The 18,895-nt window shown below is 43.5% G+C and overlaps 1 protein-coding gene across 1 annotated transcript; it reads right to left on the reverse strand.

Moving 5' to 3' along the window:
- Positions 1 to 1,694: 1,694 nt before the first annotated feature.
- Positions 1,695 to 17,724, reverse strand: LOC141124096 (uncharacterized). Its single transcript, XM_073612185.1, has 4 exons — positions 17,671 to 17,724; positions 17,259 to 17,553; positions 2,773 to 2,828; positions 1,695 to 2,005 (listed from the first exon to the last, which is right to left on the reverse strand). The coding sequence occupies exons 1-4, from the start codon at positions 17,717 to 17,719 to the stop codon at positions 1,695 to 1,697; spliced, it is 711 nt and encodes a 236-aa protein (XP_073468286.1). The 5' UTR covers positions 17,720 to 17,724.
- Positions 17,725 to 18,895: the final 1,171 nt, after the last annotated feature.

An 18,895-nucleotide genomic window follows, 5' to 3' on the forward strand; every position in this document is an offset into this window, starting at 1 on the left:
CTGTACCAACATGACTGCACACCAGTGCACAAAGCAAGGTCCATAAAGACATGGATGAGTGAGTTTGGGATAGAGGAAATTGACTGGCCTGACCTCAACCTGATAGAACACCTATGGGATGAATTAGAGCAATGACTGTGAGCCAGGCCTTCTCCTCCACATCAGTTTGTTTGTAGCCTTCCAATGCCACTTACTGCGATAGCCAGCTATAAATAAGGGTGGTGGCATGTTTTTTGTGATCACGTTGGTGTGTGTATTGGTCCAGCAACACACCAGCACCTTTGCAGCAAAGCAACACTGCAATGGGAATAACAAGAGGATCAATATCTTCAATAAGGCAGTACAGCTGGTCCTCCTGCTTGGCAGTTGCCTGGGCCCCCCTTTTGGACTAATGGGGCATGGCTGTACTGCCTTATCATTGGCCCTGGCATACAGAGTGATTAGGGTGTGCCCAGGCACACCCAGCACACCCCCTGCACACGCCTACGGATGCATCGCTCAGAGCAGTGAAGTTTAGGTAAAGACTGGAAGTCACAATCTGGGTGCCTAGGCTGTGGTGTCCTCCCATCCACCAAAAGACAAGTCAGTCATTGAGAAAAGACAGCTGGCAACTCCACTTCTCCTTTTCTCAATGCATTTTGCCAATATAGTGTATATTTAATTGCTACATATGCTATTTTAAAATATATTGTTATAAACAAATTACCTTTCCATTTTAATCTATAGCCATTATAATCTGAAAATGTCAAATATCGCTTCCATCCAATGTGGCAACCTAAAGTCATCATATATATTGGTGGTGTACATAATGCCCCATAAATGAAATTTCCTGCTTCTGTGATTTTCTTCCTACTAGTAACATTTTACACATCAGCTGCATTAAGGATTTTTTTTATATATATAAGTTTATTTTTTATATACTATATAGGCTTATGATACTGCAGTTTTCTCATTAGAAAAGTAAGATTTGCTCATGAGATTGCTCATGTTCACGCCCTTCTTCAGATCAGTCAGAACACATCTGATGTGATCTGTATTCTGATATGTAATCTTTCTTGAAACATTTGAAAAATAAATGAACGATTTTTAAGTGCAGCAACCTTTAAACTTTTTTCATATCTATAAGGTCAGTGGGAAGACCTGTTTGCTGGCACTAACTTCAAACCGGGTGCCGTTCTCATCCACTTCATAGCAAAAAAATTATTACTCTTAATTTAGCCAGAATCGTGCAGCTGTACTTTATAGTATTAGTCATCCCTCTCTGTAGTCTGTATTTATTAGGTTTCTCTTAGATTGTACTTTGCTGCCACCTAGTGACCTATTTCGGCATTGCACCTGTAGCTCCTGTATTGTAACAGACACTGTTGTGTAGCTTAAGCATAACACTTTGTAACGGAATGCTTTTATGTTCAATAATACATCCTGTTATAGTGTGAAAAAAAGAAACTCACACTTAGTGTTTATACATAAAACTAGAGCATTTTTTACAACTCTTACTGTACCTTATACTTTATCACCATACAAAACTCTCCCCCAGATTAAAAAGCAAAATGACAGAACAGAAGAATACCTGGAAACCCATTTGGATGTCTTTTGGACTGACAGACACAGACTATGGAGCCTTTTCTATACAAGATACATTGTTCATTGTAAGTAGAAGAAATAGAGGAAGGAGGTTTTTGTACGGCTCTGTATCACTGTGTGAGAGGCCAGCTGTGATACTGCTGACAATAATAATCTGCTTCATCTTCATCCTTTATGTCGCTGATTTTAAGAGTATAATCTGTTCCAGATCCAGATCCACTGAACCTGGCTGGGACTCCAGACTGAAGGTTGCTTGTACCAGAGATAATTGGTGTTGGGCGTTGTCCTGATTTCTGCTGGTACCAGTGTAACCTGTCGGTCTGGATACCAGTACTGGATTTACATGAGATGGTGACTGTCTCTCCTAGAGTTGCAGTGATCTCATTCAGAGTCTGTGTCACTATAATCTGTGCCCAGGATCCTGAGAAAATAAGAATATGATTTTATATTTTATTTAGTTTTTTTTCTGCAATGCTCTCCCCTCCCTTATCATTATATACATTACTATGAGAATCTCTCACCCTGAATATAAAGCAGTATGAGAGGCAGCAGAACCCCCTGAGAACCCATCTTGATGTCTCTGCACTGACACACACAGACTACTGAGATGTCACCTGTACAATGTCTCCTATATAACAGCTGCAATCATTAGGGGGAAACCCCCCGACATCACATATGGGGGACAGGAAACATGCAAATTATACAATGCAAATCCACTAGATTTCATATTCTACACCTCATTTACTGATTTACAATGATGATCACCAATGTAAGAAAGAATGTTGTAAAGAAATATGTTTATTTAGGAAAATATAGCAAACTATACTGAAAATCCTGCAAGCAACTCCATTCAAAGTTAATTTGACTTTGGTGAAGTTATTAGTAAAAAGAAAAATGTGTAGATCATACCTACAATATGGACATCAAGAAGTGCAAAATGTTTTGTTACTGAAAAGAAAGTGTTGATGTGTCCTTTCCACTACTCTGATCTTATTGGGTCTTTGTTAAACATTGGGGGTTGTTAGGTCATTGAAGTATCAGCACATAGTGGTAATGTGGATACTAGTAATAGAGGATACTCAGTGCCACGTCCTTACAGATTATGTACAAAGAAAGAAAAACTTGGGCTTGGGACTTTCTTGGCACAATAAACACTATAGTAATATAATATCATTGGGGGTTATTTACGAAAGGCAAATCCACTTTGCTCTACGAGTGCACTTGGAAGCTCAGTCGCTGTAGATCTGAGGGGGACACGGAAAATAAAAAACAGCATTTTAGCTTGCACATGATTGGATGATGAAATCAGCAGAGCTTCCCCTCATTTCAGATCTTCCCCTCAGATCTACAGCGACTGCATTTCCAAGTGCACTTGCAGTGCAAAGTGGATTTGCCTTTCGTAAATAACCCCCATTGTGTATTTCAGAACTAAATGTATTATGATGGGACGTTCTATTAGTAATGGTAAACTGCTTATGCCAAATTCTGACCCCACCATCTGAATATCGCAGGTGAAATTGCGACTCATCAGACCAGGCAGAGTTTTTCCAATCGTCTATTGTCCAATTTTGGTGAACCTGTGTGAATTGTAGCCTCAGTTTCCTGTCCTGGCAGGAGTGGCACTCAGTGTGGTCTTCTGCTGCTGTAGCCCATCTGCTTCAAGGTTCGATGTGTTGTGTGTTCAGAGATGGTATTCTGCATACCTTGGTTGTACCGAGGGGTTATTTGGGTTACTGTTACCTTTCTATCATCTCAAACCTGTCTGCTCATTCTCCTCTGACATCAACAAGGCATTTTCTTCCACACAACTGCCGCTCACTGGATATTTTTTATTTTTCAGACCATTCTCTGTAAACCATAGAGATGATTGTGTGTGAAGATCCCAGTAGATCAGAAGTTTTTTAGCCGCTTGACCCCAGAAGATTTGGCTGCTGAATGACCAGGCCATTTTTTGTGATTCGGCACTGTGTCCATTTAACTGACAATTGCGCGGTCGTGCGGCGCTGCACCCAAACAAAATTGATGTCCTTTTTTTTACCCACAAATAGAGCTTTCTTTTGGTGGTATTTGATCATCTCTGCGGTTTTTATTTTTTGCGCTGTAAACAAAAAATAGCAACAATTTTGAAAAAAACACAATATTTTGTACTTTTTGCTACAATAAATACCCCCATTTTTTTTTTAAAAAAGCACATTTTTTCTCAGTTTAGGCCGATATGTATTCTTCTACATATTTTTGAGAATAAAAATTGCAATAAGCGTATATTGATTTGCGCAAAAGTTATAGCGTCTTCAAAATAGGGGATAGATTTATAGCATTTTTATTATTATTATTATTTTTTTTTACATTGAACAAAGGTTTTATTAATCAACTGGTGCATACATGTTATGTTTGCTTTAACATATAAACTTGGTAACAAGTACATTGATTGTTATACAGTCTGTACATAGGATAATTGATACATTGTTCTTGTCCTGTGAGAATATTCTATATGTATACATTTAACACGTACAAACTACACATCGAGGCGCACACCCAGGTAGTCATTCCATACTAATTTGGTTTCATTATACACAGGTATCAGACTCTTGGAGCCAACGATCCCATATCTTGTTGTACTTGGCAGGGCAACCTCTATTAATATATATGCATTTCTTATACGGCAAGGTATTATTCACCTCCACCTTCCATTCCACTATTTTGGGAGGCGTTTGTCTCATCCATTTTTTAGCTATGATCTTTCTTGCTGCAAAGAGTGTCTCATGGAGAAATGTTTTGTATATTTGTCAATTGTGTCTGGAATTATACCCAGAAGGCATTGTTTTGGGTCTAGAGCTAGGGGTGAGCCCATTGTATCATGTAGAAATGTCACAATTTGTTCCCACAAACCTTGAATCTTAGGACATGTCCAGATCAAGTGGAAAAAAGTGCCTGTCTCTTTCCCACACATCAGGCATGTGGTAGATTGTGTGCCTTTGTATCTTGCCACTCTAAGGGGTGTGAGGTATGCCCTGTGAAGAATGTAAAGCTGCGACAGACGATCTGATAGTTTGGGGGACACAGCCTTACAAGACTCCAGTGCCTCCCCCCACTCCTCATCCTCTATTGGTCCCACTTCTCTTTCCCATCTTGGTTTGAGATCATATGCTATTCTAGTAGAGATGGGGGTTGAGAGCATGTTATAGAAAGCTGAAATCAGTTTATGGGGTCCGTGTTCTTAATTACTGCCATAAGGACATTAGGTGTAGGGTTTGGGAGGGAATCAGGAAATTGCGATTGTGACGTATGACGGATTTGTAGAAATCTAAAGAACATTTGATTCTGAATTGTAAATTCTTCTTTAAGTGAATCAAAAGTTTTAAGATGCCCGTCTTTTAGTAAGTGATGCAGATAAAATATTCCCTGCATGGACCATAAGAATGTGTCATGAATTTTGTTGAATTCAGGAAGATTCTTGTTGTGCCATACCGGTATGTAATCATTGAATTGTGGGATTTCAAGTTTGGAGGCGGCTAAGTCCCATATTTTCCTGTAGTGATATAGCATGGTATGTCTATTTTCCCCTAGTTCCATCCCCCCGAGCCCGATGCTATTGTATATATCGAGTCCTTGGTGTGTTGTGCCCATTTTGGACATAGGAGCGTAAGAAATCTCTCGCTGTCCATTTTAGCTAAGTGGAAGAGCTGTGACAGTTGTGATGCAATGTAATATAGGTTAAAGTCAGGAAGAGCTGTGCCATCAAGGGCAGTCGGGTTCCTGAGAGTTTGCCATGCCAGTTTGTGTCTGTTGGTACCCCACACAAATGGCTTGAGAAGGGACTCTAAAGATTTGAAATGTTTCAGGGGTAAGTAAACTGGAGTATGCCAGAGAACATACAGTATTTTAGGGAGTAAGATCATTTTAATTAAATTTATGCGACCCCAGGTCCCAAGTGGGAGTCTGGACCAAACCTGTACTTTATTTTTAACCATAGAAAGGAGAGGGTCTATATTGAGGGATACATAATCTGCAGGGGATCTAGATATATGGATCCCTAGATATTTAATAACATCAACTCTCTGAAGCGGTAGTCTGGCTTGGGATTCTGGGGGTGGGAAGCTATCAACTGGTAGAATGTGGGACTTATTCCAATTGATTTTCAGTCCTGAAAATATTCCGAATTGTTCGATCGTGTGGAGTGCGGTACATAAAGATGGGCCCGAATCTGCTCAGCGTGTCATCTGCATACATACTGATTTTTTCAATTAAAGAGCCCAGTCTTAGTCCTTTAATCTCCGGGTTTCCTTCGGATGGATATCGCAAGCGGTTCTGCCGCAAGGGCATACAATAGTGGGGATAAGAGGCAGCCCTGCCTCGTGCCTCTGCTGAGGTCAAACATCTGGGACGACCACCCATTAGCCACCACCCTGGCCCTGGGTGCCTGGTATAGTAATTGAACCCACTTAATAAATTTCGGACCGAAGCCATAGCCCTCCAAGCATCTCCAGAGATACCTCCACTCCACTGAGTCGAAGGCTTTTGCTGTGTCCAAAGTCACCACAACTCGTGAACCAACTTCAGCATTTTTATTATTTTTTTTACTAGTAATGGCGGCGATCTGCAATTTTTATTGGGACTGCGATATTATGTCGGACACATCGGACACTTTTGACACCTTTTGGGACCATTGTCATTTATAGAGCCATCAGTGCTATAAAAATGTCACTGGCAGGGAAGGGGTTAACAACAGGGGGCGATCAAGGGGTTAACTGTGTTCCCTCTCTGTGTTCTAACTGAAGGTGGAGAGGACTGTCTAGGGGAGATGACAGATCGCTGTTCATACTTTGTATGAACAGACGATCAGTCTCTTCTCTCTTCAGAGAACCGGAAACTTGTGTGTTTACACACACAGATCCTGGTTCTCGGTGTGTCACGAGCGATCGTGGGAGCCCGGCGGTCATTGCACGTGCCCCTAGTGGCCACAGGACGAAGCGACATTACATAACGTTGTTTCGCCCAACCGTGCCATTCTGCCACAGTAAAACTGCGGTGGCTGGTCGGCAAGTGGTTAAATACTCAGACCAGCCCGTCTGGCACCAACAACCATTCCACGTTCACTTAAAGGATATCTAAAGGTTTTTTTTTTTTTTAAAGAACAAACATGTTATACTTACCTCCTCTGTGCAGTTGGTTTTGCACAGAGTGGCTCCGATCCTCTTTTGGGGTCCCTCAGCGGCACTCCTGACTCTGCCTCTTCTTAAGTGACCCAATGGAGAGCTGCTCTCCCTCGGGGCACTCGTGCGGGCACGCTACCATGTCCTGCTGCTGCGCCCATTGACAAAGACAGCAGGACTCAGCCCCGGGGGCTGCTGCATCACAGGAGGTTTTGCACCTTAATGCATAAATGCATTAAGGTACAAAACCTTGAGGGTTTACAACCTCTTTAAATCCCCTTTTTGCCCAATTCTAATGCTCAGTTTGAACTTCAGCAAGTCGTCTTCACTATAGGCCTAAATGTATTAAGTTGCAGCCATGTGATTGGCAGTTTGTATTACCTAATAAAGTGGCCGGTGAGTGTATGTTCTATTGTAACAAATGACATCACTAACAGTTCTTTAATCCCTTGTTACATCTTAGCACTGCTGATTTCCTTGCTGGGTGTTTGGTGTGCTCCTGTACCTTTAAGAAGGGGTGGGCTCCCCTTCAATCCACCTGCCCTCATTTATCCATCAGAATGCATGTGCCTCCACTGTAGGGACACTCATATTTTAGTGTTAGGACCACAGATATCAGGGTGTCGTGACGAGGCTCTGTTGCTTACGCATGCATTTGCAAATGTGTGCAGACTAAACCCCTGTTTTTAACGCATACAGTTAGACAGGTTAATTGGTTGTCTGCAAGCTGGTGGTAAGTAGGCTTAGATTTTTTCCTGGGCATTCCCCAGGCTTTGTTGGTATCTGTTTGTAGCCCTCCAATGCTGCTTACTGCGATAGCCAGCTATAAATAAGGGTGGTGGCAAGTTTTTTGTGATCACGTTGGTGTGTGTATTGGTCCAGCAACACACCAGCACCTTTGCAGCCATTGTGCTACCTGCTGGGTGTTTGGTGTGCTCCTGTACCTTTAAGAAGGGTTGGCCCCCTTTCAGTCCACACTTGGATTTTTTCCTGGGCATTCCCCAGGCTTTGTTGGCTTCTCCTCTACATCAGTGGCTGACCTTACAAATGCGCTTCCGGAAGAATGGTTAAACATTCCCATAGACACACTCCTAAACCTTGTAGACAGCCTTCCCAGAAGAGTTGAAGCTGTTATAGCTGTAAAGTGTGGGCCAACTCAACATTGAACCCTACGGACTAAGACTGGGATGCCATTAAAATTCATGTGCGTGTAAAGGCAGGTGTTCCAATACTTTTGACAATATTTCAAACAAAATGATGCATCCATAGGTGTGCGCAGCCTATTACATTAGGGTGTACACCCCAAAGCTCAAACACAGAGCACAGGCAGTGGCAGCACTGCAATGGGAATAACAAGAGGATCAATATCTTCAATAAGGCAGTACAGCTGGTCCTCCTGCTTGGCAGTTGCTTGGGCCCCATTTTGGACTAATAGGGCATGGCTGTACTGCCTTATCATCGGCCCTGGCATACAGAGTGATTAGGGTGCGCCCAGGCACACCCAGCACACCCCCTGCACACGCCTATAGATGCATCGCTCAGAGCAGTGAAGTTTAGGTAAAGACTGGAAGTCACAATCTGGGTGCCTAGGCTGTGATGTCCTCCCATCCACCAAAAGACAAGTCAGTCATCGAGAAAAGACAGCTGGCAACTCCACTCCTCCTTTTCTCAATGCATTTTGCCAATATAGTGTATATTTAATTGCTACATATGCTATTTTGAAATATATTGTTATAAACAAATTACCTTTCCATTTTAATCTATAGCCATTGTAATCTGAAAATGTCAAATATCGCTTCCATCCAATGTGGCAACCTAAAGTCATCATATATACTGGTGGTGTACATACTGCCCCATAAATGAAATTTCCTGCTTCTGTGATTTTCTTCCTACTAGTCACATTTTACACATCAGCTGCATTAGGGATTTTTTTTATATATAAGTTTATGTTTTATATACTATAAAGGCTTATGATACTGCATTAGAAAAGTAAGATTTGCTCATGAGATTGCTCATGTTCACGCCCTTCTTCAGACCAGTCAGAACACATCTGATGTGATCTGTATTCTGATATGTAATCTTTCTTGAAACATTTGAAAAATAAATGAAAGATTTTTAAGTGCAGCAACCTTTGAACTTTTTTCGTATCTATAAGGTCAGTGGGAAGACCTGTTTGCTGGCACTAACTTCAAACCGGGTGCCGTTCTCATCCACTTCATAGCAAAAAAATTATGACTCTCATTTTAGCCAGAATCCTGCAGCTCTACTTTATAGTATTAGTCATCCCTCTCTGTAGACTGTATTTATTAGGTTTCTCTTAGATTGTACTTTGCTGCCGCCTAGTGACCTATTTCGGCATTGCACCTGTAGCTCCTGTATTGTAACAGACACTGTTGTGTATCTTAAGCATAATGCCGCGTACACACGGTCGGACTTTCCGGCATACTTGGTCCGGCGGACCAGAGTGTGCCGGACAATCCGCCCGTGTGTGGGCGGCGGCGGACTTTTCCGGCGGACTTCTTCCCAAAAGCCCGCCGGACCTAGATTTGAAACAAGTTTTAAATCTTTCCGTAGGACTCAGTTTCGGGCGGAAAGTCCGCTCGTGTGTGTGCTGGTCCGACGGAAAGCCCGCTCGTGTGTAGGCTGGTCCGACGGACCAGATACGACGCGAGGGCAGGGTATTGCATCTCGCGCTCTCTGCAATAGGAAAAACAAATTTTCCTATTGCGGTGAGCGCGGTGCATGCCAGGCCCTTAGGTCTGGTATGGATTATAAAGGGAACCCCCTACGCCGAAAAAACGGCGTGGGGTCCCCCCTAAAATCCATACCAGACCCCGATCCGAGCACGCAGCCTGGCCGGTCAGGAAAGGGGGTGGGGACGAGCGAGCGCCCCCCCCCTCCTGAACCGTACCAGGCCGCATGCCCTCAACATGGGGGGTGGGTGCTTTGGGGGAGGGGGGCGCCCTGCGGGGCCCCCCTCCCCCAAAGCACCTTGTCCCCATGTTGATGAGGACAAGGGCCTCTTCCCGACAACCCTGGCCGTTGGTTGTCGGGGTCTGCGGGCGGGGGCTTATCGGAATCTGGGAGCCCCCTTTAATAAGGGGGCCCCCAGATCCCGGCCCCCCACCCTATGTGAATGAGTATGGGGTACATGGTACCCCTACCCATTCACCTAGGGAAAAAGTGTAAGTAATAAAACACACTACACAGGTTTTTAAAATATTTTATTAAACAGCTCCGGGGGGGGGGTCTTCCTCCGGCTTCGGGGGTCTTCTTCCGGCTTCGGGGGTCCCTCCGCTTCATCTTCTCCCGGCGTCCGGTTGGTTCTTCTCCGCTCTCTTCTCCCGGTGTTCCTGTTCTTCGGCCGGCTCCTCTGCTGTCTTCAAGTAGCTCTCTTGCCAGCAGAGGTCCGGACTTCTGGGCTTCTGGGCTTCTGGGCTTCTGGGCTTCTCTTCCCCAGATGTTGACACGACGCTCTCTCCTGCTGGACTGCTCTCCGAGGGCTGCGTTGTGACTTATATAGGTGGAGACCCCGCCCCCTTTTGATGTCACAGTCCCTGGGCATGCTGGGACTGTGACGTTTTAGGGGGCGTGGTCACTGGGTGATGTTGACCACGCCCCCTAAAACATCACAGTTCCAGCATGCCCAGGGACTGTGACATCAAAAGGGGGCGGGGTCTCCACCTATATAAGTCACAACGCAGCCCTCGGAGAGCAGTCCAGCAGGAGAGAGCGTCGTGTCAACATCTGGGGAAGAGAAGCCCAGAAGCCCAGAAGCCCAGAAGTCCGGACCTCTGCTGGCAAGAGAGCTACTTGAAGACAGCAGAGGAGCCAGCCGAAGAACAGGAACACCAGGAGAAGAGAGCGGAGAAGAACCAACCGGACGCCGGGAGAAGATGAAGCGGAGGGACCCCCGAAGCCGGAAGAAGACCCCCGAAGCCGGAGGAAGATCCCCCCCCCGGAGCTGTTTAATAAAATATTTTAAAAACCTGTGTAGTGTGTTTTATTACTTACACTTTTTCCCTAGGTGAATGGGTAGGGGTACCATGTACCCCATACTCATTCACATAGGGTGGGGGGCCGGGATCTGGGGGCCCCCTTATTAAAGGGGGCTCCCAGATTCCGATAAGCCCCCGCCCGCAGACCCCGACAACCAACGGCCAGGGTTGTCGGGAAGAGGCCCTTGTCCTCACCAACATGGGGACAAGGTGCTTTGGGGGGGGGGGCCCCGCAGGGCGCCCCCCTCCCCCAAAGCACCCACCCCCCATGTTGAGGGCATGCGGCCTGGTACGGTTCAGGAGGGGGGGGCGCTCGCTCGTCCCCACCCCCTTTCCTGACCGGCCAGGCTGCGTGCTCGGATCGGGGTCTGGTATGGATTTTAGGGGGGACCCCACGCCATTTTTTCGGCGTAGGGGGTTCCCTTTATAATCCATACCAGACCTAAGGGCCTGGTATGCCCCGCGACGGGGCTCGCAAGGTGTCAATCTCGCCGATAAAAGCGGCAAGATTGACATCCTTTTCTAGTCCCGTCGCACCTGAGTCACGTTCAAAATGAACGGACTTGTCCGTGTGTGGGCAAGTCCATTCATTCTGAAAGTCCGCCGGAACTCCGGCGAAAGTCCGTCGGAAAGACGGGCGGACTTAGCCCGCCGGAAAGTCCGGGTGTGTGTGGGCAAGTCCGTCCGTTTTAAAGTCCGGCGCACCTGGCGGACAAAGTCCGTTGGAAAGTGTTCCGGACCAAGTAGGATAGAAAGTCCGACCGTGTGTACGCGGCATAACACTTTGTAACAGAATGCTTTTATGTTCAATCATACATCCTGTTACAGTGTGAAAAAAAGAAACTCACGCTTAGTGTTTATACATAAAACTAGAGCATTTTTTACAACTCTTACTGTACCTTATACTTTATCACCATACAAAACTCTCCCCCAGATTAAAGAGCAAAATGACAGAACAGAAGAATACCTGGAAACCCATTTGGATGTCTTTTGGACTGACAGACACAGACTATGGAGCCTTTTCTATACAAGATACATTGTTCATTGTAAGTAGAAGAAATAGAGGAAGGAGGTTTTTGTACGGCTCTGTATCACTGTGTGATAGGGTAGCTCTGATACTGATGACAATAATAATCTGCTTCATCTTCATCCTTTATGTCGCTGATTTTAAGAGTATAATCTGTTCCAGATCCAGATCCACTGAACCTGGCTGGGACTCCAGACTGAAGGTTGCTTGTACTATAGATAATCGGTGTTGGACGTTGTCCTGATTTCTGTTGGTACCAGTGTAACCTGTCGGTCTGGATACCAGTACTGGATTTACATGTGATGGTGACTGTCTCTCCTGGAGTTGCAGTGATCTCATTCGGAGTCTGTGTCAGTGTAATCTGTGCCCAGGATCCTGAGAAAATAAGAATATGATTTTATATTTCATTTTGTTTTTTTCGCAATGCTTTTTCCCCCCCTTATCATTATATACATTAATATGAGAATCTCTCACCCTGAATATAAAGCAGTATGAGAGGCAGCAGAACCCCCTGAGAACCCATCTTGATGTCTCTGCACTGACACACACAGACTACTGAGATGTCACCTGTACAATGTCTCCTATATAACAGCTGCAATCATTAGGAGGAAACCCCCCGACATCACATATGGGGGACAGGAAACATGCAAATTATACAATGCAAATCCACTAGATTTCATATTCTACACCTCATTTACTGATTTACAATGATGATCACCAATGTAAGAAAGAATGTTATAAAGAAATATGTTTATTTAGGAAAATATAGCAAACTATACTGAGAATCCTGTAAACAACTCCATCCAAAGTCAATTTTACTAAGCTATTAGTAAAAAGAAAAATGTGTAGATCATACCTACAATATGGGCATCAAGAAGTGAAAAATGTTTTGCTACTGAAAAGAAAGTGTTGATGTGTCCTTTCCACTACTCTGATCTTATTGGGTCTTTGTTAAACATTGTGGGGGTTATTTACGAAAGGCAAATCCACTTTGCTCTACAAGTGCACTTGGAAGTTCAGTCGCTGTAGATCTGAGGGGGACATGCACGGAAAATAAAAAACAGCATTTTAGCTTGCACGTGATTGGATGATAAAATCAGCAGAGCTTCCCCTCATTTCAGATCTTCCCCTCAGATCTACAGCGACTGCATTTCCAAGTGCACTTGCAGTGCAAAGTGGATTTGCCTTTCGTAAATAACCCACATTGTGTATTTCAGACCTAAATGTGTTATGATGGGACCTTCTATTAGTAATGGCAAACTGCTTATGCCAAATTCTGACCCTACCATCTGAATGTCGCAGGTGAAATTGCGACTCATCAGACCAGGCAGAGTTTTTCCAATCATCTATTGTCCAATTTTGGTGAGCCTGTGTGAATTATAGCCTCAGTTTCCTGTCCTGGCAGGAGTGGCACTCAGTGTGGTCTTCTGCTGCTGTAGCCCATCTGCTTCAAGGTTCAATGTGTTATGTGTTCAGAGATGGTATTCTGCATACCTTGGTTGTACTGAGGGGTTATTTGGGTTACTGTTACATTTCTATCATCTCAAACCTGTCTGGTCATTCTCCTCTGACATCAACAAGGCATTTTCTTCCACACAACTGCCGCTCACTGGATATTTTTTATTTTTCAGACAATTCTCTGTAAACCATAGAGATGATTGTGTGTGAAAATCCCAGTAGATCAGCAGTTTTTTAGCCACTTCAGCCCCAGAAGATTTGGCTGCTGAATGACCTAGGCCATTTTTTGTGATTCGGCACTGTGTCCATTTATCTGACAATTGCGCGGTCGTGTGGCACTGCACCCAAACAAAATTGATGTCCTTTTTTTACCCACAAATAGAGCTTTCTTTTGGCGGTATTTGATCATCTCTGCGGTTTTTATTTTTTTCGCTGTAAACAAAAAATAGCAACAATTTTGAAAAAAACACAATATTTTGTACTTTTTGCTACAATAAATATCCCCATTTTTTTTTTTAAAAAAAGCACATTTTTTCTCAGTTTAGGCTGATATGTATTCTTCTACATATTTTTGGGAATAAAAATCGCAATAAGCGTATATTGATTAGCGCAAAAGTTATAGCGTCTTCAAAATAGGAGATAGATTTATAGCATTTTTATTATTATTATTTTCTTTTACTAGTAATGGCAGCGATCTGCGATTTTTATCGGGACTGTGACATTATGGCGGACACATCGGACACTTTTGACACATTTTTGGGACCATTGTCATCTATACAGCAATCAGTGCTATAAAAATGTCACTGGCAGGGAAGGGGTTAACACTAGGGGGTGATCAAGGGGTTAACTGTGTTCCCTGTCTGTGTTCTAACTGAAGGGGGGAGGGGACTGTCTAAGGGGAGATGACAGATCACTGTTTATAGTTTGTATTAACAGACGATCAGTCTCTTCTCCCCTCAGAGAACCGGAAACTTGTGTTTACACACACAGATCCTGGTTCTCGGTGTGTCACAAGCGATCGCGGGAGCCCGGCGGTCATTGTGAGCGCCCCTAGTGGCCACAGGGCGAAGTGACATTACATAACGTCGTTTTGCCCAACCGTGCCATTCTATCGCAGTAAAACTACGGCGGCTGGTCGGCAAGTAGTTAAATACTCAGACCAGCCTGTCTGGCACCAACAACCATTCCACGTTCACTTAAAGAATATCTAAAGGTTTTTTTTTTAGAACAAACATGTTATACTTACCTCCTCTGTGCAGTTGGTTTTGCACAGAGTGGTCCCGATCCTCTTCTGGGGTCCCTCAGCGGCGCTTCTGACTCCTCCTCTTCTCAAGTGACCCAATGGAGAGCCACTCTCCCTTGGGGCACTCGTGCGGGCACGCTACCATGTCCTGCTGCTGTGCCCATTGACACGGACAGCAGGACTCAGCCTCAGCATAAAATGCATTAAGGTGAAAAACCTTGAGGGTTTACAACCTCTTTAAATCCCCTTTCTGCCCAATTCTAATGCTCAGTTTGAACTTCAGCAAGTCGTCTTCACCAAGTCTATATGCCTAAATGCATTGAGTTGCTGCCATGTGATTGGCTGATTAGCAATTTGTGTTACCTAATAAAGTGTCCTGTGAGTGTATGTTCTATTATAACAAATTACTTCACTAACAGTTCTTTAATCCCTTGTTACATCTTCGCACTGCTGATTTCCTTCAGTCTTTTTGAAGCCACAATGCTGCATATCATTTCTTAGGGTGGGCTTCATGTAGGCTATTCCAGAATACTGACAGTCATCTTTGTGACACATCCAGATCTCATGGAAAGGTTGATTATATGAATGCAAAATTTACCAATATGATGACATTTAATATATTTTTTCTTTCTGTATCACATGTTGTTTTTTAAATGTGCGTTGAATAAATCATTTATACATTTTACTTGGTATGTTTTGAGGTGTGCTCTTTAAAAGTCCCATGGGCATTTTTGTTATTTGTTGTGTGTATACTAATGGGGACTGAGTAGCACCTCCACCCATCCCACACCAGATCTTTTCTCTTTATAGTGTGTCAGCACTAATAGTCCCCTGTGGGAGATCATGTGACAGGGTGACAATGTGAGAGAACAATTGGAGGACAGGGGCAGAGTGTTGTCCCCTCTAAAGGCCCTTCACACATAGTGCGGTGATTGGCATTTTTCTGCAATGGATAATTGCCAGTCAGCCCTAGGACACAATTGTTTCCTATGTTCCCTATGTCACACTGCAACACAGACCAGAGGTTGGGTACAAGGAGCTTCTGTAAAATTCAGACATGTAGCATTTCACTGCAGCGCTCAGTTTGGCCCCTCATGTCACTACACAGCAGAACAATGTACAGCACTGCTGTGCAGAGACATTAATGAAGTGTCATTTTGTACACTTCAAATAAAGTTAAAAAAAGTAAACAGTGGGATGCACTGAAATGTTCATCACTCACTGGGCTCACTGCAGCCACAAATGGAGCATTTATCATGTGGGCAGAGTGAATGAGTCCTAATAGAAAGTGCCTTCATGTGGACATTTATGGTGGGATGTCCACTTCCCACCTAGACCCCAGTGTCTCTTTAGCCGGGCTATTACACCTGGGGGCAGGAAGGTCTGTTTGATCACATGATCACTGTGATTGGCTGTCACAGTGGTCACATGATTAGGAGTCAGTTCTGCCAACCCCCAATCATTACTGGAGCCCTGGAACTGTCTTAGACAACTCGGTTACTATATTGAGAGCGCAGAAACCTTTGCTGCCCATGGATGCAGATATGTGCAATATGTGCCTGTTTGTCACCACTTGTAAGGAAGGCCCGGAGCCAGTGAAATGAAACGGAAAGGGTAGAAAAGGGGCAGCATGACAGTGTGATAAGGGTTGGCAACTATAGGGTTAAGGATGTATATGTGAAAAGGGGAAAAGTTGGGATTGGTCAGGAGTAACAGGATGAGGAGGGGCAGAGTTAGTTTATTTAAGAGGGAGGAGGGGTCTCCCAGGCATTCAGTGGAAGGACAGGTGACAAGGCAGGCAGTTTCCCACCCATCCTCCCTGTGTTGTTTGTCTGTTTTCTTTCATTGCAGGTGTAAGAGTTGCAGTGGAAGTCGTGGCAGCTGATTGGTTGATCGGGTGGCGGTGGTTGGTCTTTTGACGGTATAAGGAAATACTTTGGAGATGGAGGTGTGGGGGACTCATCGGTGGTATGATCCCCTCTGGTGTATTCCAGTTAAATAGGTTAACTGGAGGATAGTAATGGTTGCACTGCGGGTAGTGGCGCTTGTCTCCGAGCTGGTGTTTTTCACGGCTGGAGGCCAATTATGGTAAAAGGGCCCTCAGTGCAGGAGTGGAATAGTATTTGGATTCTGGGTACCATCAAAAGACAAATCAGGCAGAAAATTGTTATGTTTCAGATATTTATGTGAAATAATAAGGGTTTTGGTTAATAAAGAAGGCTGCTATGGCCATTTGTACTCCATTCCAGGTGTGGTCTCATTAATTGGAATTAATATTAAGGGGTAAGCTGAGTACGGTGGTCGAGCAGACATAGAAGGTTGGTAACATCTGATCTACACTGGTCATGTGTTATGTGGGTGGCAATAGGTTAACAAAACCTACAGATATAAAGATATTGCAAATAACATATTAAATCTTATTTGAGATATTAGTGATCTGTTTTATCCATAGTTTACAATTCATTTATTTTTATTTTTTTTTGCAAGAGTTTTACTATTTACTATTGCAGTCTCTTCTAATAAACATTGAATGACAGTGTCTGTGTTTTCTGTACCAACCAGATAGATTCCAGCTGATACCATTTATAAAATGATTACAGATTATCAGATAATTGATATGGGTGACACTTTTTTCTTCCGTCCAAAATTAAATGAATAATTTCCCTGCTAATGATCACAATTCATATTCAGAATTGTATTACAGCTATTTATCAGTTATGTCATCACATGAATGATTGCTGTGGGTTATAAAAGATGAAGGAGGTTTTTGTACGGCTCTGTATCACTGTGTGTACGGGGGGGTGTCATACTGCAAACAGTAATAACGTCCTTCATCAACTTCAGTCCCTCCAGTGATGGTTAGTTTGTATTCATTTACAGATCTGGAACCACTGAACCTGTCCGGGATCCCAGATGGACGATTGCTTGCAGCATATATAAGACGTTTTGGAGGTTGTTGGGGCTTCTGTTGGAACCAGGATACCCAGCTACCTACACCACCACTGGATGTACATGTGATGGTGACTGTCTGTCCCGGGGACACAGAGATAGAATCCGGAGTCTGAGTCATCACAATCTGTCCACAGGATCCTGAGGATGGAAAGAGACATATTGATTATTGATTTCCTATCAATCCTGATGTGTGTATTCATTGTACAATGTATAGATGTATGTGCAGAGGATGATGGAAGGAGCCTCATCTCTCACCCTGAATAGAAATGAAGATGACAGTCAGCAGATAACTGGGAGAAAACATCTTGATGTCTCTGGAGGGTCAGATCCAAACTAGAAGACGTCTCCTGTACAATGAGATATATAGAGAGAGTGACAGGGGAGGTGTTCCCCCCCCCACACACACAAACTGTGTATAGAAAGTTATGTAAATCTTGTGGTTTTACATTCACAGTTTAGTTTGCATGGATGAAAACAATTATATGTTATTTAGGTTAAGAAGCCAAAGTTGCCTTTAAAGGAGTATTTTGAGATTGCAAAGACTGTGGCATACATGTGCTGTGCACACAGCAATTAGGCTCATAAGTAGGTTATAAATACCATACAGAGTATACCTTTCCCACATAAAATTCCTGAACTGTTCTTCTTTGGAAGGACAAGGCCACAGCTTTATTGATTTATTTAAGAAATTGAAAAAAAAACCATAATATTCAGCAGACTGGAGCTTACAGTTGTTAATTTAATAACTAGTGCCATCACAGATGTCTTGTGGATACATAACATGTCTTCAAGGTGTAGTGTTATCAGAAGTTCAGGACAGGTATAACAAATAAAAATGCCAGATGAGGGGATTGATCAGGTACCTTTTTTTGTTGGAAAGGTAAAATCCTGTTGTGACAATCACTCTCTTAATCAATATTGACTATATTGAATCTTTATGATGTTAGCATTAGTAAATTGACAGGAAAGTATATTTTTACTTGTTTTAAATGTTTTTTTACATTTTTTAGTTATGTTTTAGTTTTCATGCCTAGGCAAATTATGCCATACATCCCAGGAGTCTTCAGGAGGGGAGGATGGGTTTTCTCAGCTAAGCAAACCCTCCTGTTTGCATGCCTGAGCTAAGGGCAGATGGATTCCAGGAAGCAAATGCTACATGCATCATATGCATTTACTCAAGATGGCCACAACCAAAAATGCTAGGGCGGTGTTTTTCAAAGTGATTTCTTAGCCAAATAAAGCTTTGGGACATAGATGAATGATTGAGTTTGCTTTGAATATTCAAAAAAATAAATTAAATACCATGTTTGGTGGTCCTGTCTGAAGGTCAAATGTCTTTGGATTAGAATGTTTAATCTTGTCCATTCGGTGATGGGACAGAATATACCCAGAGACGCTAAAACAGCGTCTCTGTTTAGAGATAAACAAGCCAGGTTTGAAAAAGTGTGGAACCCCTGGATTGTGTTCCTCCCTAGACACT

Source organism: Aquarana catesbeiana, linkage group LG01 (genome assembly GCF_042186555.1).
Source record: "Aquarana catesbeiana isolate 2022-GZ linkage group LG01, ASM4218655v1, whole genome shotgun sequence".
NCBI classification, from domain to species: Eukaryota; Metazoa; Chordata; class Amphibia; order Anura; family Ranidae; genus Aquarana; species Aquarana catesbeiana.